This window comes from Dipodomys spectabilis, unplaced genomic scaffold, assembly GCF_019054845.1.
Source record: "Dipodomys spectabilis isolate Male_0828 unplaced genomic scaffold, ASM1905484v1 ptg000330l, whole genome shotgun sequence".
In the NCBI taxonomy this organism is placed as follows: Eukaryota; Metazoa; Chordata; class Mammalia; order Rodentia; family Heteromyidae; genus Dipodomys; species Dipodomys spectabilis.
In genome coordinates, this window is record NW_024871007.1 from 156,078 (window position 1) to 183,233 (window position 27,156).

The window sequence follows — 27,156 nt, forward strand, 5'->3', positions numbered from 1 at the left end:
ATGCATGCTCGGGGCGGGGACGCGCGGGGGGGGGGGGACGCGCGCGGGGCGGGGACGCGCACTCGGGGGCGGGGGACGCGCTGGGGGGCGGGGACGCGCGCTGGGGGCGGGGACGCGCGCTGGGGGCGGGGACGCGCACTCGGGGGCGGGGGACGCGCCGGGGGGGGGCGGGGGACGCGCCGGGGGGGGGGCGGGGACGCGCTGGGGGGCGGGGACGCGCCGGGGGCGGGGACGCGCCGGGGGCGGGGACGCGCCGGGGGCGGGGACGCGCTGGGGGGCGGGGACGCGCCGGGGGGGCGGGGACGCGCCGGGGAGCGGGGGACGCGCTGGGGAGCGGGGACGCGCTGGGGGGCGGGGGTCGCGCCGGGGGCGGGGGACGCGCTGGGGAAGCGGGGACGCGCTGGGGAGCGGGGACGCGCTGGGGGGCGGGGGACGCGCCGGGGGGCGGGGGACGCGCCGGGGGGACGGGGGACGCGCCGGGGGGGGGGGGGGGAATCGTGCTCCGGGGCGGGGACGCGCGCGGGGCGGGGACGCGCCGGGGGCGGGGACGCGCCGGGGGGGGGGGGGGGGCGGGGACGCACTCCGGGGCGGGGGACGCGCGCGGGGCGGGGACGCGCGCGGGGCGGGATCGTGCTCGGGGCGGGATCGCAGAGCCACGCTGGCTTCCGGCGCGGGCGGCCGGGCGGCGGCGGCGGCACGCGGTGAGTGGGTGGCCGCTCCGGGCCCCGGGTCCCCGCGGCGGGGTGGGGGGGTCCGCGGTGTGGGGGCGCATCCGCGCGTGCGCGCGCCGGGCCGCGCTGCCCCGGAGAGCCGGGACGGAGCCCGGCGGGGGACAAGATGGCTGCCGCGGGGGCCGCGCGCCACGAGGGCGGACGGGGACGGGCCGGGGCCGGGGCCGGGGCCGGGGACGGGGGATCGGGGCGGGGGCCGGGGCCGGGGCCGGGGATCGGGGATCGGGGGGACGGGGCCGGGGATCGGGGGCCGGGGGCCGGGGATCGGGGATCGGGGACCGGGGCCGGGGCCGGGGATCGGGGTCGGGGATCGGGGGTCGGGGGGTCGGGGATCGGGGATCGGGGATCGGGGCCCGGGGGGCCGGGGGATCGGGGGTCGGGGTTCGGGGGGTCGGGGGTCGGGGGATCGGGGCCGGGGATCGGGGATCGGGGGGGTCGGGGCCGGGGATCGGGGTCGGGGATCGGGGATCGGGGTCGGGGGTCGGGGTCGGGGGTCGGGGCGGGGGGTCGGGGCCGGGGCCGGGGTCGGGGTCGGGTCGGGTCGGGGTCATCTGGTGTCTGTCCGCTCCTCGTGTCTGTCCGGGCTTGGACGGGGCCCCTCCCGCCTGTCTCACGGGGGCTGGCGCTGCGCCGTCTGAGCCAGGCTCCGCCACCGGCGGCGCAAACCAGGAGGAAGCTCGGGGGGCCCCGAAGTAGGGGAGGCCCTGGCGAGGCGGAGAGATCCTGCGGGGGGGGGGGGGATCCACCCGAGGCGGAGAGATCCTGCGGGGGGGGGGGGATCCACCCGAGGCGGAGAGATCCTGCGGGGGGGGGGGGGGGATCCACCCGAGGCGGAGGGAGAGGGAGGTAGGGAGGAGGGAGAGAGAGAGGGAGGGAGAGAGAGGGAGGGGGGAGGGAGGGAAGGAAGAATAAAAGGAAGAAAGGAAAGGGAGAAGGAGGGGAAAAGGGAAGGAAGAAAAAGAAAAAGGGAAGGAGGGAAAAAGAAGAGAGAGGGAAGGAAGGGGGAAGAAGGAAGGTAACGGAGGGCAGGGGGAGGAGGGGCAGCTTTGTGCGCCCCAGGCCTGCGCTCTACCACTCGAGCCAGGCCTGCACGTGTGGGCTTCTGGCCGGCTCGTGGGAGCCGAGCGACCTCACCCCGCGATCCTCAGCTCTCAGCCTCCCCAGTAGCCAGACAGACAGACAGACAGGCAGGCGTGAGCCGCCAGCGCCCGGCCTTGTCCAGCACAGACGCCTCTCCAAAGTCACCAGCTGCCAACGGCTTGGTGTCTCCTCCGCTCATCCCAGATTCCCTTCAGGAGAGAAATGGAGGGGGGTTTGAAATCTTTCTCCCTCACCCCCAGAACTCATGGGGGGGGGGGTGATCTGATGGGGTTTGGGGTGGGGGGAGGCCCTCTCCCCACCCAGTCTGGATTTAGGAGGCTGTAAGGGCGGAAGGGGCTTGGAGACCCCCAGGCCTGTGTTGGAGAGGACGCCGGCTGTGGTCAGAAGGGAACCTGTACCGTGGGGGGTGACTGCAGTTCCGGCTTTCTGAGATATGGGACAAGCGCTTTCATTTCCTCCCTGTGGCTGGGAACGATCAGCTTCCTCCCTCTTTCCTTCCCTCCCTCTTTTCTTTCCCTCCCTCCTCCTTTCCTCTTTTATCTTCCTTCCTTTCTCTTTCCCTCCTTCCTCTCCTTCCCCCGCTCCTTCCCTTTCTCTTCCTCCCTTTTTCCTTCCTTCCTCCTTTCCCTCTTTTTTCTTCTTCCTTCCCTCCCTCTCTCCCCTTTCTTTCCCTTTTTTTTCTTTCCCCTTTTGCCTTCCTTCCCTCCCCTCTCTTCCTCCCTCCTCCTTCTTCCTTTCCTCTCGTTCTTCCCTCCCTCCTCCCTCCCTCCCTATTACCTTCCTCCTCCCTTCCCTCCCTCCTTCCCTTCCTTCCTTCCTTCCTCCCTCCCTCCTCCCTCCCTCCCTCCCTTCCTTCCTTCCTTCCTTCCTTCCTCTCCTTCCTCCCTCCCTCCTTCCCTCCCTCCCTCCCTCTCTCCCTCTCAGGCAGTATCCTTATTCTAAAGCAGACTTTTAAGCACACCCAGAAGTTCTCGCATTCTCCAGCTGAGTTGGAAAGAATGGATGAAATCCCTTTCACCCGCTGGCTGCCACGTTCTGGCTGGATCAGCACAAACAGAGTTGATGACTCCCCGACTATTCACACTGGCTCTTTCCAGCTGGGCCCTGTTGAGGGGTTCCCTCTGCAGTCACCCATTCTGGAATCTTCCCCCTGACAGCCTGGGAGATGATCATGCGGTTCAGACAAGCCAAGAGCCGGGAGCTGGTGGCTCACGCCTGTCATCCCAGCCACTCAGGAGGCTGAGATCTGAGGATAGTAATTTGAGGCCAGCCTGGGGCAGGAAAGTCCAGTGAGACTCTTTGCTCCAATGAACCACCAGAAAACCGCAAGTGGCGCTGTGGCTCAAGTGGTAGAGCGCTCGCCTTGAGCTGAAGAGCTGAGGGACAGCGCCCAGGCCCAGAGTTCAAGGCCCAAGATGGACACACACACACACACACACACAGAGCAGCCCATGCAAACCCAGCCAGGACTGGAGTTCTGAATCCCCTACAGCTCAGTGGGCCAAGGCACTGAGTGTGTGTTGAGCCGCCATCTTCTCGTCAATAAAGTGGGAACGCATCAGCTCACAAAATGGAGCAGATCAGCCCCTTCCCTGAGTGCCAGACTCAAAAATGGCGGTGGGAAGCCAGGCCTGGGGGGGCGGGGGGGGGGGGGTGACAGGCTTTCCCCCAGGAATGTGGTCTTATCCCTAAACACGGGTCATGGGTGCTAGTGCAAAGAAGAGAACTGTGCTCACTTCCCCCCAAATGGCCAGAAATGTCTAGGAAAAACGGTGTGTGTGTGCACGCGCGTGCGCGTGCCAGTCCTGGGACTTGAACTCAGGGCCTGTGTGCACTGTCCCTGAGCATTTTTATGCTCAAGCTGGGTGCTCTACCACTTGAGCCACAGCTCCACTTCCAGCTTTTTGCTGGCCATAAAAGTTCTACTTCCCTTCTCTTCTTCCCCCTCCCCTCCCCCACCACCCTAGACGTTCCTGCCTGGGCTGGCTTCGAACCGCGATCCTCAGATCTCAGCCTCCTGAGTAGCTAGGATGACAGGCGTGAGCCACCTGCACCCAGCCAGCAAGGGGAGGAAGATTTTCCTCCAAGGAAAGTGTCCAGCTATTAGTGACAAGCCAAAAAATGCTAGTATTTTCTTTGGCTACAATTTTACAGAAAATGAGTAAGCAGGGAGCATGTGGGTTCTTGAGAGGAATTAATAACAGGCTTTCACCCCTGCTAGAGCTAAAGATTAACAATGCTAAACCACGACACGATTAATCTGGAAACTTGGTCTGGGTTCAGAGTGTTTTTTAGTGGAGGGGTGGGGGGGTGCTGCTGGGCTTCAGCTCAGCTTGGCTTGCTTACCTGGCACTCTACCCCTTGAACCATGCTTCTAGCCCTGCCACAAGCTACAGGTTGACCATCCACCTCCCCACCCCAGTCATGGGGCTTGAACTCTGGGCCTGGGCGCTGTCCCTCAGCTCTTCAGCTCCAGGCAAGCGCTCTACCCCTTGAGCCACAGCACCACTTCAAGTTTTCTGGTGGTTTATTGGAGATCAGAGTCTCATGGACTTTCCTGCCTGGGCTGGCTTCGAACCACGATCCTCAGATCTCAGCCTCCTGAGTAGCTAGGATGACAGGCGTGAGCCACCTGCACCCAGCCAGCAAGGGGAGGAAGATTTTCCTCCAAGGAAAGTGTCCAGCTATTAGTGACAAGCCAAAAAATGCTAGTATTTTCTTTGGCTACAATTTTACAGAAAATGAGTAAGCAGGGAGCATGTGGGTTCTTGAGAGGAATTAATAACAGGCTTTCACCCCTGCTAGAGCTAAAGATTAACAATGCTAAACCACGACACGATTAATCTGGAAACTTGGTCTGGGTTCAGAGTGTTTTTTAGTGGAGGGGTTGGGGGGGGCTGCTGGGCTTCAGCTCAGCTTGGCTTGCTTACCTGGCACTCTACCCCTTGAACCATGCTTCTAGCCCTGCCACAAGCTACAGGTTAACCATCCACCTCCCCACCCCCCCACCCCAGTCATGGGGCTTGAACTCAGGGCCTGGGCGCTGTCCCTCAGCTCTTCAGCTCCAGGCGAGCGCTCTACCACTTGAGCCACAGCGCCACTTCGTTTTCTGGTGGTTCACTGGAGATAAGACTCTCAGGGACTTTCCTGCCTGGGCTGGCCTTGAACCACGATCCTCAGATCTCAGCCTCCTGAGTGGCTGGGATGACAGGCGTGAGCCACTGGCTCCTGGTGTGGCCATTCCTGTGTGCATCCGTCAGACTCAGCTTGGGGGAAATGAAGTCCATGATTTTTGTTCTTCCCACACCCACCCTCATGCCCACATCATCTCAACCTCGCTTCCTGGCCACAGAGGTGCCTGCTACCATTCCAGCCGGACCATCCAACAGGGTTCCTATGCAGCTGGGAGGAAGGGGGGGAGCACTCGAGAATGCTGTGGTCTAGCCACACAGAGGACAGAGGGGAACAGGCACACCCACCTCACAAGGCGGCCAAGGATGGTAGCACCTGCCTTTAGTCCATTCCTCACACAGGAATGGTGGCCTGGGCCAGGGCTACTCTCGCCTTACTGGCATTTCCTCTTCCCCACCTGCCCAGAATTAGCAACGGAGGCTTTGGGCCGGACCCCAACTTACACTGGAGCCCAGGGACCTGGGGGTGCTGGGTGGGGCCGGGGGGGGGGGGGGTGAGGCTGATTTCAGCCCCAAATCAGAGATTCGCTTATCTTTTTTTGTCTTAAAAGTCCTGAGGCTGGGAAGGTGGCTCAGTGGTAGAGTGCTTGCCTTGCATGCATGAAGCCCTGGGTTCGATTCCCCAGTACCACATAAGCAGAAAAAGCTGGAAGTGGCGCTGTGGCTCAAGTGGTAGAGCGCCAGCCTTGAGCAAAAGAAGCTCAGGGACAGCACCCAGGTCCTGAGTTCAAGCCCCAGGACTGGCAAAAAAAAAATGTAAAGAAAGTAAATTAATATATAAACAAGTAAAGAATAAAGTCCTGGTGATAAGAAGCGGGCGATGGGGTTGGAGCAGGGAAAGGTTGACGGCTGGCTGAGGCTGAAGTTCAAGGTAAAGAAGCAGCCGGTGGGATGGAGATCTGGGGTCACGTTAATCATTACACTCATCCCTGGCTCCGGGTCAGCTTGACCATCAGGAATGGCAACAGGCCGGGCTTGTGTCTGTCAGTCCATAGGCTGCCTTTTCTCATTCTTCCTTCCTTCCTTTCCATCCTTTTTAACCTGCCCTTCTTCCTTTCTTTTCTTCCTTCCTTCCTTCCTTTCCTTCCTTCCTTCCCTCTCCCTCTTCATTTTCCTTCTTTCCTTTTCTTCCTTCCTTTTTCCTCCCTTCTTCCCAGCTTTCTTTCCTTCCTTCCTCTCCTTTCCTCCCTTCTTTCTTTTCTTCCTTCCTTTCTTATTTCCCTCCATGTTTCTTTTTTCCCTTCCTTTTCTTCCTTCCTTCTTCCTTCTTTCCATCTTTCTTTCCTCCCTCCTTCTTTGCTTCCTTCTTTCTTTCCTTTCCTCCTTCCTCCCTTTTCTTCCTCCCATTTTCCTTCCTTTTCTCCCTTCCTTCCTTCCTTTCTTTCCATTCTTCTTTCCTTCTCCTCTTTCTTTCCTTCCCTCCTTCTTCCTTTTCTTCCTTCCCTTTCCTTCTTTTCTTTTTTCTTCCTTCCTTCTTCCCATCTTTCTTTCTTTCTTTCCTTCCTCTCCTTTCCTCCCTTTTTTCTTTCTTTCCTTCCTTTCTTACTTCCCTCCTTTCTTTTTTCCTTCCTTCTTTCCTTCCTTTTCTTCTTTCCTTCTTTCCTTCCTTCTTCTCATCTTTCCTTCCTTCTCTCCTTTCTTTTTTCCTTTCCTCCTTCCTCCCTTCCATTTTCCTTCCTTCCTTCCTTCCTCTCTTTCTTCCCTCCCAATTCTGGGAGCTGGGGCGCGAGTCACCAAGTGTGTTGGGATTTCTCTCTTCTGCCCATACAGTGTAGCTCGGGATTCTCTGTAAGTCGGGAAGATGGTGGCGGGTTCCGGCTCTGGGGCTAATGTAAGGAATCCCTGCAAGTCCAGTCCCTTGAAACTCCATGGCTTGATTGTCTAGACTTTAAGAGGTCAGAAGTGGCCAAAAGGTGGGCAGCCATTCCTCCCGGGGACTCTGGGGACTCCCCTGGGGTCACCTTCCCCAGCCCCTGACCTGCCCACCTTGGTTGGCCAATGGGCCAAACATCGCTCGAACCCCTTCTCGCCCTCAGAGTTTCCTGTTCCCCGATCCTAACCAGTCACCATGGCCAAATCCCTTCACCGTGAAAAGTAGCATTTCTTAGGTGCTGGGCTTGAACTCAGAGCCCGGGCATTTGTGCTCAAGGCTGGTGCTCTGCTACTTTGAGCCACAGCTCCACTTGGAGCTTTTTGCTGGCTCGTTGGAGATCAGAGTCTCACAGACTTCCCTGCCCGGGCTGGCTTTGAACCACGATCCTCAGACCTCAGCCTCCTGAGAGAGGGTCTCCCAATGTAAGCCCTGGTACTCACACCCAAACTGAGGATCATCAGCTTTCAAGATGAAAGAAACTTAATATCTCTGTGATGACTGTTCATTGAATAAAGGTGAAATCATATCAAAGCTGAGTATATCAATTAGGACTTGAACTTGGCACCTTGTACCCTTGTTTATTTAGCTTTTTCTCCCAAGGCCTGGCACTCTGCCACTTTGAGCCACAGCCCCACTTCCAGTTTTCTGGTGGTTCATTGGAGAGAAGTCTCACAGACTTTCTTGCCCAAGGCTGGCTTCCAACTGCGATCCTCAGATCTCAGCCTCCTGAGGAGCTAGGATGACAGGCTCATTTCTGTCTTCTGTAGGGAGTTTTCCCAGCCTCTAACCAGCGGGGAGGGGGCTTATAGGAAGCTGGTTAAGAGGTGGTGGGATTCCTAGCCTCTGGTTTGGTCGGCCTCTCTACCACCTCCAACGTCGCCTGACTAGGCTCGTGTCTACCTCCTGTAGTCCAGGACGATGTCGGGGGAGGTTCCTGCGAATATCAATATCAAGGAGCCCCGATGGGATCAAAGCACCTTCGTGGGACGAGCCAATCATTTCTTCACTGTGACCGACCCCAGGAATGTCCTCTTAACGGACGAGCAGCTGGAGAACGCCAGGAGAATCGTCCATGATTACAGGTGACGCTTAGGCGCCCGGCCTTGGTTTCCTGCACAAATAGATTAGTGTTGTTAGAAAATCTTCCCTCTTTTATAGCCGTGTGTGTGTGTGTGTGTGTGTGTGTGTGTGTGTGTGTGTGTGCGCGCGTGTGTGTGTGCGCGTGTGTGTGTGCGCGCGCGCGCGCGCGCGCGCCAGTAGTAGAACTTGAACTCAGGGCCTTGTGCTCTGGCTTAGCTTTTTCTCTTTTCTTTTCTTTTCTCTTCTTGTGCTAGTCCTGGGCTTGAACTCAGGGCCTGAGTGCCGTCCCTGGGCTTCTTTGTGCTCAAAGCTAGTGCTCTACCACTTGAGCCACAGAACTACTTCCAGCTTTTTTCTGAGTAGTTCATTGGAGATAAGAGTCTCATGGACTTTCCTGCCTGGGCTGGCTTTGAACCGTGATCCTCAGATCTCAGCCTCCTGAGTAGCTAGGATGACAGGCGTGAGCCACCAGTGCCCGGCTTAAGTGATTTTTGGAGGGATTTTTTTTTTGGTCCTTTGTGGTTTAAACTGTTTACTGACGGGGCTGGGGTTGTGGCTCAGTGGTAATGTACTAGCTTGTCCCGGGTCCTGGGTTTGATCCATAGCACCATGAATGAATGAATGAATGAATGAATGATCCTATGTGTCCCTCCATCCAGGCTTCATTTCTTTCTGAAGATCTAGCAGCTCCTGCTTCTAGAGTACTGGCCACACACTTGGAATGAAAACTTGTCCTTGTTGTTTTCCCGTTGTTATTCTTAGGCAAGGAGTTATTCCTCCGGGGCTCACAGAAAACGAGCTATGGAGAGCCAAGTATGTTTACGACTCGGCTTTTCACCCGGACACGGGCGAGAAGATGATCCTGATCGGACGGATGTCGGCTCAGGTTCCCATGAACATGACCATCACCGGCTGCATGATGACTTTTTACCGGTGAGCTGGGGACAAACCCAGCCCTAACTGCAACGCTCAGAGTCTGGCTTGTTTGTTTGTTGGGAGGGGGACAGGTCCACGATGATTTTCTTGCACCGATTGGCGCTTTTTGCTGTCTGTGCGGGGCTGAGGATGGCCGGGATTGAATGATTCCCCCCCCCCCCCCCCCCCCCCCCGTCGTGCCGGCCCCGTGCGGTCACGCACGCCTGGAATCTCAGCTAATCCTGAGGCAGAGATGGGGGGGGGAATGGAAAATTAAAAATAAAAACTGGTGGCTGGCCGTTCTAGGACCACGCCGGCCGTGCTCTTCTGGCAGTGGGTCAACCAGTCCTTCAACGCCGTGGTCAACTACACCAACCGCAGCGGGGACGCGCCCCTGAGCGGCAGGTAGGAGCCCGAGCGCTTGCGAGCCACGGCCCCGCGCCGGCCACGCCCCCGCGCCGGCCACGCCCCCGCCTTCCCCTCATTGGCTACGCCTCTCGTCAGGCCCACCAATAGCTGAGCGCACCCTCCGCCTGTCCTGCCCCCTCGCCGACCACGCCCCACACCAGCCTTACCCTTATTGGCCCTGCCTCTCGTTGGGCCCGCCTATAGCTGACCACGCCCCCTGCCTGTCCTGCTCCTCACAGACCACGCCCTAACCCATCCCACCACCCTCCCCTTGCTGACCACGCCCCTCGCTGATGCCACCTATCACCGGGCACACCCCACACACACTGGCTACATCCTCGTTGGCCACGCCCCCTCGCTGGCCCCACCTATCACCGGACACACCCCCCCACACACTGGTTACATCCTCGTTGGCCACGCCCCCTCGCTGGCCCCACCCATTCCCCGGCCACGCCCCACTCCTGGGATTGAATGAATGGAGGCGCTGGTCTATTAAGCAGAATACTTTGGTAGCCAGGCTCCTGGGATTGAATGAATGGAGGCGCTGGTCTATTAAGCAGAATACTTTGGTAGCTCACCTGTCAGGAGGCTGAGATCTGAGAAACAAGTTTCAAAGTTAACCCTGGGCAGAAAAGCGCCTGAGTCTCTGGTCTCCAACTGACCAGCAAAATGCCGGAAGTGGAACTGTGGTTCAAGGGGTAGAGCGCCAGGCTTGAGCACAACTAGCTGGAGGTCCTGAGTTCCAGGTCCATTCCTGGCACCATTCAAAACCAAACAAACAAATCAGCTTGTGTACCTTGTTTAAAGTCCTAAGTGCCTCTCTTCCTCCCTCTGAATCAAGGGAATTTGTTTGCTCCCTGTCTTCTTGGGTAGGATCTGTGCTGTTAGGGCTGTGGGCAGGGTTGGATCCCGTCCCTGGTCACGGACAGGTTGAGCTCTGCGTGGCCTGCTTGTAGGCTCATCTCAGCGGAGGTCATGGGGGGCTGGTGCTGACCCCGTTACCTGCATAGGCTGACATATTTGCCTCCCCCCAATAAAAACAGAAAATTCAGACATGCTGAAGAGATTAGCTCAACAGAAAAACGTTAACATAAGCTTTGTAGAAGACTTAAAAGCATGTCGGGCGCTGGTGTCATCCTAGCTACACAGGAAGCCTGAGAACTCAGGATGGTGGTGGTTCAAAGCCAGCCTGGGAAGCAAAATCCCACCAGACTCTTCTCTCCACTAGACTGCCAAAAAGCCGGCCATGGAGCTCTGGCCCAAGTGGTAAAGGGCTAGCCTCGAGCAAAGAAAGTCTCAGCCTGCCCCAGCTGGCCTCAAACTAGCATCCTCTGATATGGGCCTCCTGAGGAGTTAGGATGGCAGGCGTGAATAGCTGACCCCTATTTCTTTCATCCCCGCCTCCTGCCTTCCTTCTGGCTTGTTGTCTGTCCCATGGCTGCCTGACACACAGCGCTAATTACCCGGTGTCTTTTCTCTTCACAGTGAATTGGGAACGGCCTATGTCTCCGCCACCTCAGGTGCCGTGGTGACAGCTCTGGGACTAAATGCATTAACCAAGGTACTGGGCTGTAATCTCCTGAGCTGGCCCCCGCCCTGCCTGCCTCTAAGCTATGGTCTTCTGCACATTCCTGTCTTGTGGCCTGCTGCACCTGAGGGATTGGCACCAACCGGATGTGAGAGGCACCCACCTCTGCGTTTGATGCTGAATTCCCTTCCAGCCGGGTGTCAACAGCTCACACCTGTCATCCCAGCTACTCAGGAGGCTGAGATCTGAGGACCGAGGTTCAAGGCCAGCCTGGGCAGGAAAATCCATAAGACTCTTATTTCCAGTGAACCACCAGAAAACGGGTAGTGGCGCTGTGGCTCAAAGTGATAGAGCGCTAGCCTTTAGCAAAAAGAACTCAGGGACAGCACCCAGGCCCTGAGATCAAGCCCTGGACACACACACACACACACGCACACAAACAACCCTTGCAGGCAAACACTCCTGAGTCTAGTGTACAGCTTACCTCTGATGAAGTGATCTTCAGCTTCTATCTTTTCCTGGTGTTTTGTTTCTCTTTGGTCACAGATTAGGAGTCGAACCTGGTACCTGATGCTCTTGCGCATTGCCTAGGATCCTACTAACTCACGGAGCCACGCCTCCAGTTCCTAGCTGTGTGCTTTTAACCAATCACACGGAGCCTCGCCTCCCAACTCCTAGCAATGTGTTTTCAACCAATCACACTGAGCCATCAAGATGCCGAGGCGGAAACATCAGAAAAGCCACTGGGCTGCATGGTTTTAGTTTTAGTTTTTGCATTTGTTTCTTCATATGGCTGTCTTAGGGCTTGAACTCAGGGACCTGGATGCTGTCTCTGAGCTTTTCTTCACACAAGGCTGGCGCTCTACCACTTGAGCCACAGCTCCACTTCTAGCTTTTTTGAGGAGGGGGTTCCACTGGAGAGAAGAGTCTCAGAATACTCTCTCCAGTCTGGGTTCATGCATGGATCCTCAGATCTCAGCCTCCTGAGTAGCTGGGATGACAGGTATGAGCCACCAGCACCCGGCTCTACAGCATTTCTACATAGATACCTCGAAGTATGTCTTGCGAGTGAACTGCACGCATGCGCTGACGCTCTCTGCCTTCTCTCTGCAGCACGTGTCATCCCTCGTGGGGCGTTTTGTGCCCTTTGCTGCCGTGGCTGCTGCGAACTGCATCAATATCCCATTAATGAGGCAGAGGTGAGCCGTGCACACAGACCCAGGCTTCACCCCAGAGCATTCTGGGCTCATGGACTATGTTCAGATGAAAGCTGCTGCAATCCAGGACTGGGATTGGGTGTGGTTGGAGCGGGGAAGGCGGTAAGCTCAGCCAGTGTGAAATAGAAATAGAACACGTAGAGAATGAAGAAGACAATCCTAGCTACTCAGGAAGCTGCGATCTGAGGATGGAGGATCTAAACCTGCCCGGGCAGAAAAATGTCTGTGAGACTTTGACCTCCAATAAACTACTCAGAAAAAGCTGGAAGTGGTGCTAACAAGCCAAGAGGCTGAGCGCTCTCTCTCTCTCTCTCTCATACTGAGGCTTGAACTCTGGGCCTGGGCGCTGTCCCTGAGCTCTTTTGCTCAAGGCGAGCGCTCTACCACTTGAGCCACAACGCCACTTGTGGTTTTCTGGTGGTTCATTGGAGATACGAGTCTCATGGACTTTCCTGTCCAGCCTGGTCTTGAACCACGATCCTCAGATCTCAGCCTCCTGAGTAGCCAGGATAACAGGGGTGAGCCACTGGGGCCCAGCTTGACTTCTCAATTACTGACACATTGTGTCTATTTTCTGATTTCGAAGGTTGCTCCGATTTGTACATCAGCATAGAACTAACTTGGCTTTCAGTCAGCGTATCCATCCTTCAAGTCATGGCATTGTTAGAAGAGATTCTCCTTTACTGTGTGTGTGTGTGTCTGGAGATGTCTCTCTGTGTCTGTGTGTCGGTACTGGGACTTGAACTCAGGGCCTTGCTCTGTTCCTTTGCCTTCTTGCTCAAGGCTGGCATGCTACCACTTGAACCCCAACTCCACTTACAGCATTTTTGGTGGTTCACTGGAGATGAGGGCTTCGCAGTCTTTTCTGGCGAGGCTGGCTTTGAACTTCAGTCCTCAGATCCCAGCTTCCTGGGTGGCTGGGACTACCGGCTCTTTCTAAAAGGACACTCGCGTTCTTTTACTTTCGTGTCTCTCGCAGCATTGAACTTGGCGATCGTGTTTAGACCCAGAGCTGGTCCTGCCCATCCGGGACACTTGGGTGGGCGTGGTGCTGCTGGGGGAGGGGCTTGCTCACTGCCTGGTAGATTGGAGCTGTTCTTCTTCTCTCCAGGGAGCTCAAAGTGGGCATTCCCGTCACGGATGAGCGTGGCAACCGCCTGGGCGAGTCTGCCAACGCTGCCCAGCAAGCCATCACGCAAGTTGTGGTCTCCAGGATCCTCATGGCCGCCCCGGGCATGGGTGAGTGGACGTGGACAGCTAAGATCAAATTTTAGGGGCCAGGATACAATGACAGCCCAAATCATTCATTCCTTTCTGGAGGAGACAACAAGAGAGATTAAAAAAAAAAAAGTAAATGAAGCATACAAAAGCTCAGGGACAGCACCTTGGCAGAAGTCTGGAGACCGGGATCCATTTTTGACTTAACTGCAAATGCATTTACTACTTGATGGGTTTCATGGAACAGGTTCATGAAGCTCACAGAGATGGTGCAGAGTGGTTATGCACGTGCCAATCCATGCATTTATTTACTGTGGTTTTTGGTGGGTGTGTGACAGTACGGGAGCTAGAACTCGGGCATTCTATTACGCTCACTCTTCCATTTTTGTTGGTTTGTTTTGCTGGTCCTGGGCCTTGAACACTGGGCCCGGGTGCTGTCCCTGAGCTCTTTGTGTTCAGGTCTAGCACCCTACCACTCGAGCTACAGCACCATTTTCAGTTTTTTCTGGGATTAATTGGAGATTAGACTCGTAGAGACTTTCCTTTCTCAGGCTGGCTTTGAACCACGATCCCCAGATCTCAGCCTCCTGAGTAGCTAGGATGACAGGTGTGAGCCACCGGTGCCTGGCTACTTTCTGGCTTTTTCTTGGTCAATTGGGGATAAGAGTTTCACAGACTTTCCTGCCCAGGCTGGCTTCGAACCTCGATCCTCAGATCTCAGCCTCCTGAGTAGCTACAATGATAGGCAGGAGCTACTAGTGTCTAGTACAAATGGATCCATTTAAACTGAGTAATCCAAGGAATCGCTACTTTCCATTGTCCCAACGTAAGAAATAGAGCCCCAAAGTGACATAAATCTAACTTCTTGGGGGAGGTAAGTTCCAAGTAGACCTGAACTAAAGACTTTCTTGACTTTCTCTTACTTCCAGCCATTCCTCCATTCATCATGAACACTCTAGAAAAGAAGGCTTTTCTGAAGGTAAGCCCAGCTCTGTGCAGCTTTCTTTAATCCTGTCCTGCAATTAAAAAAAAAAAAAAAGTATATAAAGAATTCAAGCTGGGCACTGGTGGCTCACGCCTGTCATCCCAGCTACTCTGGAGGCTGAGATCTGAGGATCAACGTTTGAAGCCAGCCTGGGCAGGGAAGTCCATATGACTTTATCTCCCATGAATCAGCAAAAAGGCAGAAGGGGCGCTGTGGCTCAGGTGGTAGAGCGCTCGCCTTGAGCTGAAGAGCTGAGGGACAGCGCCCAGGCCCTGAGTTCAAACCCCAGGATCAATGACAACAACAAAAAGTCGTGATCAGGGTTTTCAGTGACTTCGAAAACCCTTGTAAGATCGGTCCCCATGTCCGCCTCTTTCACCATGTAAACATTCCCTGTGCATCTCAGATGCACACGAGCCCCAGTAGTAAGGAGGCAGACACGATGCTTAACAGCTGGGCAAGCAGTGAAGGCTGGCAGCCATGCCCCAGGGCCACTACCCCAGGGCCCCTATTTGGTGGGCCCTGTGTTCCGATCGTGGCCTGGAATTCCACCATTTCTCTTAAGAAGATTCACATTCTGGCCATCCATGCCGATCGCTAAGGCTGAACGTGGTTCTCTGAGTCCATTCAGTTGGCCGGGCTGCCATGTTTTCTAGCCACATGACTAACACGGAACAGAAGACAGAAGTGGTTGGAGGTTTCGGGCTGTGGCAGATGGAAGTTTCTGGCATTTTCTCATGCCCCCAGGGCCCTCTGTATAGCCGGGCCCTTTCCTGATTCTGATGAGAAACGATCGCTTTTCTCCACACCCTCATCTTAACTTACAGGTCTGAGCTTTGTCACGGGACCTTGCAGTTACAATCTGGAAGGCTTTCTTCCTGACTCTTCCACAGATGCCCGCTGCTTGCTTTACCCCCACACACCCTTCCAAGACGGGTCCGTGCCCCTCCCGAGCTACTGGGGGAGGTCTGGTGGTAGCTCTATGCCTTCCGGTTTCACTGGAGTGTTGCTTTGAAAAAGATTAAGTACTCCTGAGCTAAGTACTCTAGACACACCTTCCCAAGTGCAAGTGCATTTAAATATTGCATTCGCCTATACACAGATCACCTTTGGTGGAAGTCCCATCGATCAGACTCAAAGGATCGGGAGATCATTTTCTCCTGATTTCTCTGGGGCCCACACGCCCAGGCAGGTGGTGAGCATCGGCCTGGATGCCCACCGTACCAGCCATGCGTGTGCAAGGTTGAACTGACCCAGGCTTTTCCCTGGCAAATGACCCAACTCCTCTGCAAACAGGAGGTGAACTGCTCATTTTCAGCTCTTTGCAAACACTTGTGCTCTGGGAATAACTCGTCTCCTGAGCCGTGCTGGCAAAAGGCCTCAGCTGTGGGCAGGGGACTCATGGAAAGTTCTGGAACTCAACCCCCCCCAAAAAAAAAAAAAGTTGGCTGCCTAAAAATCATGTGTTCCTATGAATCTCCTGGTAGTTGCCTCTTTGGGCTACTGTGGGGATTTTCACTAGCCCAGGGCTGGTGGCTCACACCGGTGATCCTAGCGACTTAGGAGGCTGAGATCGGAGGCTCGAGGTTCGAGGCCAGCCCAGACAGGAAAGTCCTCGAGACCGGTATGAGCGGTGGAGTACTTCATTTGCTCAATCACAGGCGACGTTTGTTCGGGAAGCCTGTGTCAAGTGCCTGCTGCGTATCAAACAGGAAGGCAGGAACTAGAAATTGGGCTTGGGCCCAACTCTCAAGGATTGGTGGGAGAAAAGACCCAGAATCAGTGGTTGTCATGGTGATGGCCCGAGCCACAAGAAGCCCAAAGCAACCATCTTACCCAGTTGGCAGAGATGGGCAGAGACGACCAGAAAACCAGCCAAGGGACACACACACTTCTATAGAGAAGCTTACAGGATGGACAGAAAACTGATTGTACTCTATGTACTCTAAATGTAAAACTACATTCATAAAGCTACTGCTTAAATGTACCCTAAATGTAGAACTCTCTACGGTTATAAAGCTACTACATAAAAAAAGAATACTGAGCCACATGGAGGTTTTGGGGTTTGGGAGTTCTTTCAGTCTAAGACTGGGATTCAAATTTGGTATCTGATGTTTTCACCCATTAGCTGAAGCTCTACCCACCTGAGCCATGCCTCCAAGCCCCAGGAGATTTTTTTTTTTAATTTGGTCAGCCCTGGGGCTTGAACTCAGGACCTGAGTGCTCTCCCTGAGCTCTTTTGTTCAAGGCTAGGGCTCTACCACTTTGAGCCACAGCTCCACTTCTGGTTTTTGAGTGGTTCAATGGAGGTAAGAGTCTCATGGGGACTTTTCTATCTGGGCTGGCTTCAAGCCACGATCCTCAGATCTCAGCCTCCTGAGTAGCTAGGATGACTAGATCTCTTCTATGGAACATCAAACGCACATCCCAAACAGGCAAGAAAAACGGATAAAATTAAGACTTGGTGAAGATTTTCAAATTCGGTCTCCCTCCCCGCCCCAAACAAAAGAAAACAAAACAAAGTATACAGGTATTAAAAAGACACGAGACAGATTGGGAGGAATATTTGGCAAAGCCCATCCTTCCGATGAGAATTTAAATCCTGAATAGATAAATAAGTTCAACACCCACATCGACAGAACAACCCAGCACAAAAGCAAGCAAGAGATGACACAAGCAGATGCATCACCAAATACATACGGCCTCTCAAAAGGGGCAAAACCTATGGCGCTGTGTATTTGAAGAAAGTCAGACTCAAACCCCAGGAGCCCAACCAAGAATAGCCCTCATGGTGGGCTGATGTGGCTAGGGAACAACTGGTGCTCTGGGCGCCTCCTCGTGGACATGCCCGGTACTGCACCCCCCCACACCACCACCACCACCACCACCACCAGGTACAGGATCCTACAAAATGGAAGCCTAGAGCATTGGTGTCAATTGACCTGTAGAATGGTTCTTCCTAACTCAGGAATGCTTACACCAGCCACGGTTTGTTTTTTTTTTTTTTAAATTTAAGGTAAAGGACTATTGATCCTCTTCAACAGCGTGCATGAATCTTAGGATGATTTCCAAGTGCTTGCAAATACAAAATCCTGTTCGCTGTGAATGCATCCATAGGGACAGAAGATAGATCAGAGGTGGCCGGGCTGGCAGATGGACGGGAAAGAGAATAGCAAAAGGGCACAGGAATGAGAGGAAGAAAACCATTTGAAGTGATGAGAGGCAATGCAAGAGTTATGTCTCAGCCAGGCGCCGGTGGCTCACGCCTGTCATCCTAGCTACTCAGGAGGCTGAGATCTGAGGATCATGGTTCAAAGCCAGCCCGGGCAGGAAAGTCTGAGAGACTCTTATCTCCAGTGAACCAGCAGAAAACCTGAAATGGTGCTGTGGCTCAAGTGGTAGAGCGCTCGCCTTGAGCTGAAGAGCTGCGGGACAGCGCCCAGGCCCAGAGTTCAAGCCCCACGACCGACCAAAAAAAAAAGTTATGTCGTACACACTCAATGTGTGTTGTTGAGCATATTAATATTAATAGAACCGTAAGAGAAAAAAACGACATGGGAGAAAATGATGCATCACATTAACTTTGAGCTTTTTATTATCTCTTTGAGTATATCTTATATATTCTTTTTTTGGGGGGTGGGGACGGTTGTGAGGCTTGAGCTCTGGGCCTGGGCGCTGTCCCTCAGCTCTTCAGCTCAAGGCGAGTGCTCTACCACTTGAGCCACAGCGCCACTCCCAGTTTTCTGGTGGTTTATTGGAGATAAGAGTTTCACAGACTTTCCTACCTGGGCTGGCTTTGAACTGCTGTCCTCAGATCTCAGCTTCCTGAGTAGCTAGGATGACAGGCGTGAGCCACCAGCACCTGGCTTTCTTATATATTCTTATATGTCATTGTTATATGTGTGTCTTTTTGTGTGTGTGTGTGCACGCCAGTCCTAGGCCTTGAACTCGGGGCCCTAAGCTTTTTTTTTTTTAATGTTTGCTCAAGGTTAGCACCCTTGAGCCAGAGCTCCACTTCTGGCTTTTTGATGGTTCATCAGAGATAAGAATCTTATGGACTTGCGAACCTCAGCTGGCTTCCAATCACGATCCTCCAGTCTCAGCCTCCTGAGTAGCTGGGGTTACAGGTGTGAGCCACTGGTGCCTGGTTATATGTATATATTCTTTAACTTGTATTATGCTCTGTTATGGATGGTTGTTAGCTTTGGTTTGCCTGAAGTTTATTGGGACTATCTTCCACACTGTTCTGTGAGCCCTGGCTCTCTAGGCGAAGACCAGACATGCTACTCACTTGCTTAGTCACAGACGGCGTTTTGAAAAACAGGGAGTATGTTAAGCAGGACGGGGCTGGGGGTGTGTGGGGTTGGAATCCTCTGGCCTTCTTGATGTTGCAAGGAGAGCTTCTGCTGGTCCCTTTTGGGGCCTCGTTCACCCAGGCACAGGGTTTGCCTCAAAGCTTACTAAGTCTTTTGCTGTGTTCCAACCTAGATTTCTCATGTCTGGGAGGGCCTGGGGTGAGGATCCCAGTCCCATACTGATGATGACCCAGTCGTCTGGACCAATGAGAGTCTGTCGCTGGGCTGATGCAGGCAGCTGGTCTATGTGAATACGTGAATCCTGTCATTAAGTGATCTGTGATGATACTTAATTCTTTTCACCTTTTGGGGGTTATGGAGCCCCCCAGATCCCTCCAGTGTGGCTCAGTGTCCTCTTCCTCTTGATGATCCTTTTGTCCAGAGGTGCGTTGCTGGGGACTGGGGTACGCCTGCTGGTCCCGACCTTTGTCTTGGTAACCGCTTGGGTTCACAACGTGGCTGCAGCCGTTTCCGTGGTCGTGGTTAGATAACCCTGTGTCTCGTTGCTCGTTTATCATGTGTGTTTTACGGCCACTCCTTAAAAAAAAGGAAGAAAAACTAAAACTCTAACAGCATTTGCCTTCCCAAGAAAACCCAACTTAACCCCTTCCATTAAGAAAAAAAAAAAAAAAAAAGTGTTGGGTGCTAGTGGCTCATGCCTGTAATCCCAGCCACAAACATCTGAAGATGGCTGTTCGAAACCCAGCCTGGCAAGGGAAGCCCAGGAGACGTCCGTATCTCCAATGGCCAGCAAAAACCAAAGTGAGAAGTAGTGCCGTGGTTCAAGTGGTAGAGCGCCAGCTTGAAGCAAAAATAACAGAAGTAATTAGCCAAAAAAGGAATGCTGTGCCAGAAATATTCTTACGTAGATTTGTGCCAAATAAAACCATAAGCTACCCGAGGGGGTGGAGAATGTGAAGCCAGGCGGGAGGAAGGCCTCTTCTGGCTTCCTGCCATGGTTTTTCTGCCTCGCCAGCCAGGAGTTAGGTTCTAACTAAAATTGAAAGGTGCCTTTTCCTGTCACAGACCCCCCCCCCCCACCCCCCCCCCCGCTGTGAGTGGAGTCTCAACCAACAGTTGAGCCTCCAATCGCCATCCTCCGATTTTCAGCCTCCCGAGTTGCTTGGATTGCAGGCGAGAGCTACAAACGCACCCTTACAGGCCGGAATGAAGTGATGTTATTTCTCTACCTTCTGTGGCAAGGTTCAAGCTGCACGCCCATTCTGCTAGGTGGGGAGGAGGCGGGTGCAGGCTAGTGTATCTTGGCATGCGTGTTCATCTGCAGATGGCCGCCGGGACTAACTTGCAGTGTGACCTGGGATTTCATTCAACGCCTGCACATGGGTTTTGTCGTGGGGGAGTGCTTCCTCCAATGAAGAGGGGCTCTTTAAGGGGGGGCCCCCAATTCTGGAGGGGTTCACCTGCGTCCCTCTCTTTCCACAGCGGTTCCCGTGGATGAGCGCACCTATTCAAGTTGGGTTGGTTGGCTTCTGGTGAGTGGAAACTGCCTTGGCTAAAATTAATGATACGTCATTGTACTGCTCTCTGGGGGTCGCAGTGTATCGTGTGTCCTGACCACGTCGGGACAGTTAGCATGATAATCATTTCTAAGATCATCCGTTTCTTACCTGTTTGATCTATTTATTTGTCTAGTGCTAATGCTGAGACTTGAACTCAGAGCCTGGGTTTTGCAGGAGGCTGAGATCTGAGGACTATGTTTGAACATCTGCACAGGCAGATGAAGTCCATGAACCAGGAAAAAAAAAAAAAAGCTGGAAGTGAGCTGGGTGCTGGTGGCTCACGCCTGTCATCCTAGCTGCTCAGGAGGCTGAGATCTGAGGATCACGGTTCAAGGCCAGCCCGGGCAGGAAAGTCCTTGAGACTTTTATCTGCAATAAACCACTCAAAAAAGAAAAAAAGCCAGAAGTGGTGCTGTGGCTCAAGTGGTAGAGTGCTAACCTTGAGCAAAAGAAGCTCAGGGACAGCGCCCAGGCCCTGAGTTCAAGTTCTAGGACTTGCACCAAAAAAGAGAGAAACAAAGAATGGCAGTGGAGTTGTGGCTCAAATGGTAGAGCTCCAGCCCCCAGTAAGAAAGCCCGATGTGAGTGAGAGACTCTTGAGTTCAAGCCCCAGGACCAGCATCAAAGACAAATGGGGTCTGGAGGGTTGTCACAAACTGAAAGAAAAAAAAAAGTCAGTCTGCAAAGCCACCCGCCCGGAATGCTAATTCTTATTTTATATTTTCAGCTTGGTGTTTGCCACACCCCTGTGCTGCGCCCTCTTCCCCCAAAAAAGGTGGGTGCCCATTTTCTTCCAAACAGCAAACATGTCGCCCTGAGGAAGGACTGGAGATACAGGGGCCATGGCCTGTGTCGCTGGCCAGAAGTTGGACCTCAAAAGTGGTAGCAAAGGGCCTGGGGTAGACTTTCAATCTTCATCTTCTTACCCAGCTGCTTTCTACCTGGTTTGGTTTGTTATTTAGTGCCAGTCCTGCGGGTTCAAACTCATAGCCTGGGTACTGTCCCTGTCATTTCCTCTGCTCAAGGCTATTACTCTACCACAGCCACAGCTCCACTTCCAGCTTTTTGGTAGTTTATTAGAGATTCGAAGAGTCTCACGGGCTTTCCTGCCCAGGCTGGCTTTGAACGCTGATCCACAGATCTCAGCCTCCTGAGTAGCTACGATGACTAGCCATCGGTGCCTGGCATTTTATTATCATTATTATTATTACTTGGTGTGTCTGCTTCTCTTCTTCCTACTTCCTGTGTCCGGCGCTGCTTCATGTGAAGCTGTTCTGGAGTTCTCGGCCATGGGCAGCTGCCTAGATCGGCATTCATTCAGTGCTTACTCGAATTCTTTTGCTTATGCTCTGACAGTGCATGCTTATTCCAGAAACTCTTCAGAGTTCTGAAATGTACCAAAAAGAAGGAAAGAAAAAAACGAAAAGAACCGGGTGCCAGTGGCCACACCTATAATCCTAGTTACGCAGGGGGCTGAGGCCTAGAGGATCCATGTTTGAAGTTGGCCTCTGGTTCATTGATCTAGAATGCAGCTTCTCCTGACTCATACCTGACCACCAGGAGGCAGTGTTTGCATTGTCTGGGTTTTGTCCACATACCCCCCTCCCCGATTATCCTAGACTTTCAGAGTAGGTTTGGGGCCAAGTGTTCTGTTCTAGAACTTTCTCAGGACCCTCCATCTGACAGATGTATTATTTTTATTTTATTTTTGGTGGTTATGGGGCTCGAACTCAGGGCCTGGGTGCTGTCCCTTTACTCCTTTTGCTCAAGGCAAGTAAGTGCTCTACCGCTTGAGCCACAGCGCCACTTCTGGTTTTCTGGTGGTTCGTTGGAGATACGAGTCTCCCATACTTTCCTGCCCGGGCTGGCTTTGAACCGTGATCCTCAGATCTCAGCCTCCTGAGTAGCTAGGATTCCAGGTGTGAGGTACCAGCGCCCTGCCACTTCTGTTATTCTAGGAATAAAAGGGATTTTCAACTTGGAGCCAATTAAGAAACATCTTATCAAGCCCTTGGTGTTGTTTGAATGCATTTTCCAGCACCAATTAACCGTGATTCATTCAGAACCTGGCGTGGGAATGGGAAGTAATCCATTTGCTCCTATAATGCAAATAAACTTGGAATGGAACAATCAAAGATGCCATGTTTTGGGTTTTGCTTTTGGCAGTGCTGGAGTCAAACCCAGAGCCTCGCACATATGAGCACATCATACCCAGCTGGGTATAACATTGGCAATCTTCCCACGGTGGAACTATTGCTACGTTTCTTTTTCCTTAATATTCTTGGACTTGTTCTTTTGTTTTTTTGCTTTTTTCACTTATTTTTAAAGGCAGTACTGAGGTTTTGAGCTCACAGACTTGAGCTTCCATCAGTTGGCATTCTACCACTGAAGCCAGACCTCCAGCCTAGCTTTTTTGCTGCTTAATTGGAAAAGGAGTATCATGGACCCTTCTGACATTCATCCGCCAAGCCTCAGCCTCCTGAGTAACTAGGATTATAGGCAGGCGTGGCCACGGGCACCTGGTTCTTTTCGTTTTTTCTTCTTTTGGGTATGTTTCAGGACTCTGAAAGTGTTCTGTAATAATCGTGCACTGTCTTAGCATAAGCAAAAGTATGTTTACAATAAGTATGCATAAGTAAGAAAGCATTTACCTCTTGTTTTTGTAATCAGGGCTAGGCATCTGTATTATTTTTCTTGGGGGGGATGGGGGAGGAATGACAATTAGCATAAATTGCTTTCCCAACACCGGCAGCAACAGGATATCCAGCCTGTAAGGCTGTGAGGCGGGAGCCTCCCGTTTCTTTGACTATTCGTCTCGGTTGGCTTTCTGAAAGGGACAGAACACACATTTTGCAAGGCCCCCAACACATTCTCTCAGCTGGGCTTTGGTGGCTACTGCAACTCCCTGCTGGGGGGGGGGGGGGGGGGAGGGGGGAGGGAGAGGGAGGAGGGGGTCAAGTTAAACCCCAATCTTCTTTCCCCAAACTATCCATTTCTGACATGACAGGCGCTGGTGGCTCACGCCTGTCATCCTAGCTATTCAGGAGGCTGAGATCTGAGGATCGGGGTTCAAAGCCAGCCCGGGGCAGGAAAGTCTAGTGGGACCCTCATCTCTAATGAACCCACACACACACACACACACACACACACAAAGCCGGAAGTGGTGCTGTGGCTCAAGTGGTGGAGCGCCAGCCTTGAGCAGGAGCTCAGGGACAGTGCCCAGGCCCAGAGTTCAAACCCCAGGACTGGCATTAAAAAAAAAGACCTCTTCTCCAGAAGATTCTGCTCCTCCCCCTCCCCCCCCCCAGCTGGTCCTGCCTCCCTTCCCACCTGCGCCTGCCATGAGGCTGACCCCTGCCCCCCTCCTCCCCCTCCATGCTGACCCTGCCCCCCTCCAGCTCCATGCTGACCCTGCCCCTCCCCCCTCCAGCTCCATGCTGACCCTCCCCCCTCCAGCTCCATGCTGACCCTGCCCCCCCTCCTCCCCCCTCCAGCTCCATGCTGACCCTCCCCCTCCTCCCCCCTCCAGCTCCATGCTGACCCTCCCCCCTCCAGCTCCATGCTGACCCTCCCCCTCTCCCCCCTCCAGCTCCATGCTGACCCTGCCCCTCCCCCCTCCAGCTCCATGCTGACCCTGCCCCTCCCCCCTCCAGCTCCATGCTGACCCTGCCCCTCCCCCCTCCAGCTCCATGCTGACCCTCCCCCCCTCCCCCTCCAGCTCCATGCTGACCCTCCCCCCCCTCCCCCCTCCAGCTCCATCCTGGCCCTCCCCCTCCCCCCTCCAGCTCCATGCTGACCCTGCCCCTCCCCCTCCAGCTCCATGCTGACCCTCCCCCTCCCCCCTCCAGCTCCATGCTGACCCTTCCCCTCCCCCCTCCAGCTCCATGCTGACCCTCCCCCTCCTCCCCCTCCAGCTCCATGCTGACCCTCCCCCTCCCCCTCCAGCTCCATGCTGACCCTCCCCCCTCCAGCTCCATGCTGACCTTCCCCCTCCCCCCTCCAGCTCCATGCTGACCCTCCCCCCTCCAGCTCCATGCTGACCCTGCCCCTCCCCCTCCAGCTCCATGCTGACCCTCCCCCTCCCCCCTCCAGCTCCATCCTGGCCCTCCCCCTCCCCCCTCCAGCTCCATGCTGACCCTCCCCCTCCTCCCCCTCCAGCTCCATGCTGACCCTCCCCCTCCCCCCTCCAGCTCCATGCTGACCCTCCCCCTCCTCCCTCCAGCTCCATGCTGACCCTCCCCCTCCCCCCTCCAGCTCCATGCTGACCCTCCCCCTCCTCCCCCTCCAGCTCCATGCTGACCCTCCCCCTCCTCCCCCCTCCAGCTCCATGCTGACCCTCCCCCTCCCCCCTCCAGCTCCATGCTGACCCTGCCCCTCCTCCCTCCAGCTCCATGCTGACCCTCCCCCTCCTCCCTCCAGCTCCATGCTGACCATCCCCCTCCTCCCCCCTCCAGCTCCATGCTGACCCTCCCCCTCCTCCCTCCAGCTCCATGCTGACCCTCCCCCTCCTCCCTCCAGCTCCATGCTGACCCTCCCCCTCCTCCTCCAGCTCCATGCTGACCCTCCCCCTCCCCCCTCCAGCTCCATGCTGACCTTGCCCCTCCTCCCTCCAGCTCCACGCTGACCCTCCCCCTCCTCCCCCCTCCAGCTCCATGCTGACCCTCCCCCTCCTCCCCCCTCCAGCTCCATGCTGACCCTCCCCCTCCTCCCCCCTCCAGCTCCATGCTGACCCTCCCCCTCCCCCCTCCAGCTCCATGCTGACCCTGCCCCTCCTCTCCCTCCAGCTCCATGCTGACCCTCCCCCTCCCCCTCCAGCTCCATGCTGACCCTCCCCCTCCTCCCCCTCCAGCTCCATGCTGACCCTCCCCCTCCCCCTCCAGCTCCATGCTGACCCTCCCCCTCCTCCCCCTCCAGCTCCATGCTGACCCTCCCCCTCCTCCCCCTCCAGCTCCATGCTCCCTCCCCCTCCCCCCTCCAGCTCCATGCTCCCTCCCCCTCCCCCCTCCAGCTCCATGCTGACCCTCCCCCTCCAGCTCCATGCTGACCCTCCCCCTCCTCCTCCTCCAGCTCCATGCTGACCCTCCCCCTCCTCCCCCTCCAGCTCCATGCTGACCCTCCCCCTCCCCCTCCAGCTCCATGCTGACCCTCCCCCTCCTCCCCCTCCAGCTCCATGCTGACCCTCCCCCTCCTCCCCCTCCAGCTCCATGCTCCCTCCCCCTCCCCCCTCCAGCTCCATGCTCCCTCCCCCTCCCCCCTCCAGCTCCATGCTGACCCTCCCCCTCCAGCTCCATGCTGACCCTCCCCCTCCTCCCCCTCCAGCTCCATGCTGACCCTGCCCCTCCCCCTCCAGCTCCATGCTGACCCTTCCCCTCCCCCCTCCAGCTCCATGCTGACCCTCCCCCTCCCCCTCCAGCTCCATGCTGACCCTCCCCCTCCATGCTGACCCTCCCCCCTCCAGCTCCATGCTGACCCTGCCCCTCCTCCCCCTCCAGCTCCATGTCGGTGTCCAGCCTGGAGGATGAGCTGCGGGCCAAGCTCCACCAGAGCCACCCCGAGCTGCAGCGCGTCTACTTCAACAAGGGGCTGTAGACCGGAGGGGAGGTGGCCTGGGGAGTCACCGCCTTGGCCCGGCCCCATCGCGGTGGTGACGTACACAGATCTCCTCCATCTTCAAAGACAGCGCCCCGGCCCCGGCCTGAGGGCTCACCCCCAGCCCAGCCCAGGCTCGGAACCAAGTGTCCGCGGCTCACGCTGGAGAAGCCCGGACCCGCCCGGACCGCGACGCCCGGAAGCCAGCCGCCCACGGCAGCCGGAAGCCAGCCATAGGCGGGGCGGGGCCCCGCCGCGCTCCGCCCACAGGTGCGAGTGGCTCTTTTCCCAGGCGTGGGGGCGTGGCGTCCGGGCACGTGCGGCTGTGCGTCGTGACGTCGGGTCGCCTCCAGGCGGTGCATCCTCACGTCTGGGCACGTGCGGCTGCGCGTCATGACGTCAGTTCACCTCCAGGCGGTGCATCCTCGCGTCCGGGCACGTGCGGCTGTGCGTCATGACGTCGGGTCGCCTCCAGGCGGTGCATCCTCACGTCTGGGCACGTGCGGCTGCGCGTCATGACGTCGGGTCACCTCGAGGCGGTGCATCCTCGCGTCCGGGCACGTGCGGCTGTGCGTCGTGACGTCAGTCCACCTCCAGGCGGTGCATCCTCGCGTCCGGGCACGTGCGGCTGCGCGTCGTGACGTCGGGTCGCCTCCAGGCGGTGCATCCTCGCGTCCGGGCACGTGCGCCGCGTCCGGGCACGTGCGGCTGTGCGTCCTGACGTCACGCCCCGCCCAGTGCATCCCAGCGAGGCTGCGGGACCCGGATGGCCGTGGGCGGCGGTCTTTCCGGTTTCCGGTTCCCGGGCGGCCGCGGGGCCGAGGCCGGACCGTGGGGACCGTCGGGGCCCGGCTGTGACGGGAGACGGAGCCGCTTGGCCGCACGGTGACGCTCTTCAGAAACACGAGAATGAGACGTATAGATCGGCGCTGCATCAGCTAGCTGTAATCCCAGCGGGAGCGCTCAGAGTTGCATGCAGACCTCAGTCCTGGAGAGGGGGCCGGGGAAGGAAGGGGTGCAGGGCCTGGGGATAAAGCCCTAAGTTCGGGCCCGAGCTCTGCAGATGAATCAGTAAAGGGAGTGAATGCACATTAAATGGATGTTGCCACAGGGAACCTCGGACATCCAAAAGAACAGGCATCCCAAGGCCACGGCTCGCGCCTGTCATCCCAGCAACTCGGGAGGCTGAGAGCTGAGGGTTCCAGCCTGGCCAGGGAAGTCTGTCAGACTCCGATCTCCAGTTAGCCACCAAAAGAACACCCAGAAGTGGAACTGAGGCTCCAAGTGACAGACTGCCACCTTGGGGCACAAAAGCTCAGGGGCAGCTGCTAAGCCCGGAGTTCAAGCCCCATGGCTGACAGAGGGAAAAAAAAAACAAAAAAAACCTCCTTGTACAAGTGCTTGATGTTGATAAATACATCTAATAAACTACTTTAAAAAATGAA

The 27,156-nt window shown here is 55.8% G+C and overlaps 2 protein-coding genes across 6 annotated transcripts; one reads left to right on the forward strand and one right to left on the reverse strand.

Moving 5' to 3' along the window:
- Positions 1-44: 44 nt before the first annotated feature.
- Sfxn1 (sideroflexin 1) lies at positions 45-27,156 on the forward strand. Of its 5 annotated transcripts, none has more exons than XM_042665505.1 (11): positions 45-58; positions 7,805-7,978; positions 8,739-8,909; positions 9,198-9,296; positions 10,785-10,860; positions 11,941-12,026; positions 13,156-13,283; positions 14,192-14,241; positions 20,046-20,095; positions 20,850-20,897; positions 25,615-27,156. In XM_042665505.1, the coding sequence occupies exons 2-11, from the start codon at positions 7,815-7,817 to the stop codon at positions 25,709-25,711; spliced, it is 969 nt and encodes a 322-aa protein (XP_042521439.1). In that variant the 5' UTR covers positions 45-58; positions 7,805-7,814; the 3' UTR covers positions 25,712-27,156. The 5 variants fall into 5 exon arrangements, with proteins under 5 accessions (XP_042521439.1, XP_042521441.1, XP_042521438.1 ...); XM_042665507.1 differs by lacking the exon at positions 45-58 and adding an exon at positions 642-701 and having other exon boundaries at positions 7,806-7,978; XM_042665504.1 differs by lacking the exon at positions 45-58 and adding an exon at positions 6,668-6,811 and having other exon boundaries at positions 7,806-7,978.
- On the reverse strand, positions 25,826-26,646 carry LOC122094997. The gene is made up of 2 exons (XM_042665509.1): positions 26,176-26,646; positions 25,826-26,053 (listed from the first exon to the last, which is right to left on the reverse strand). Exons 1-2 carry the CDS (start codon positions 26,644-26,646, stop codon positions 25,826-25,828), a joined length of 699 nt encoding a protein of 232 aa, XP_042521443.1.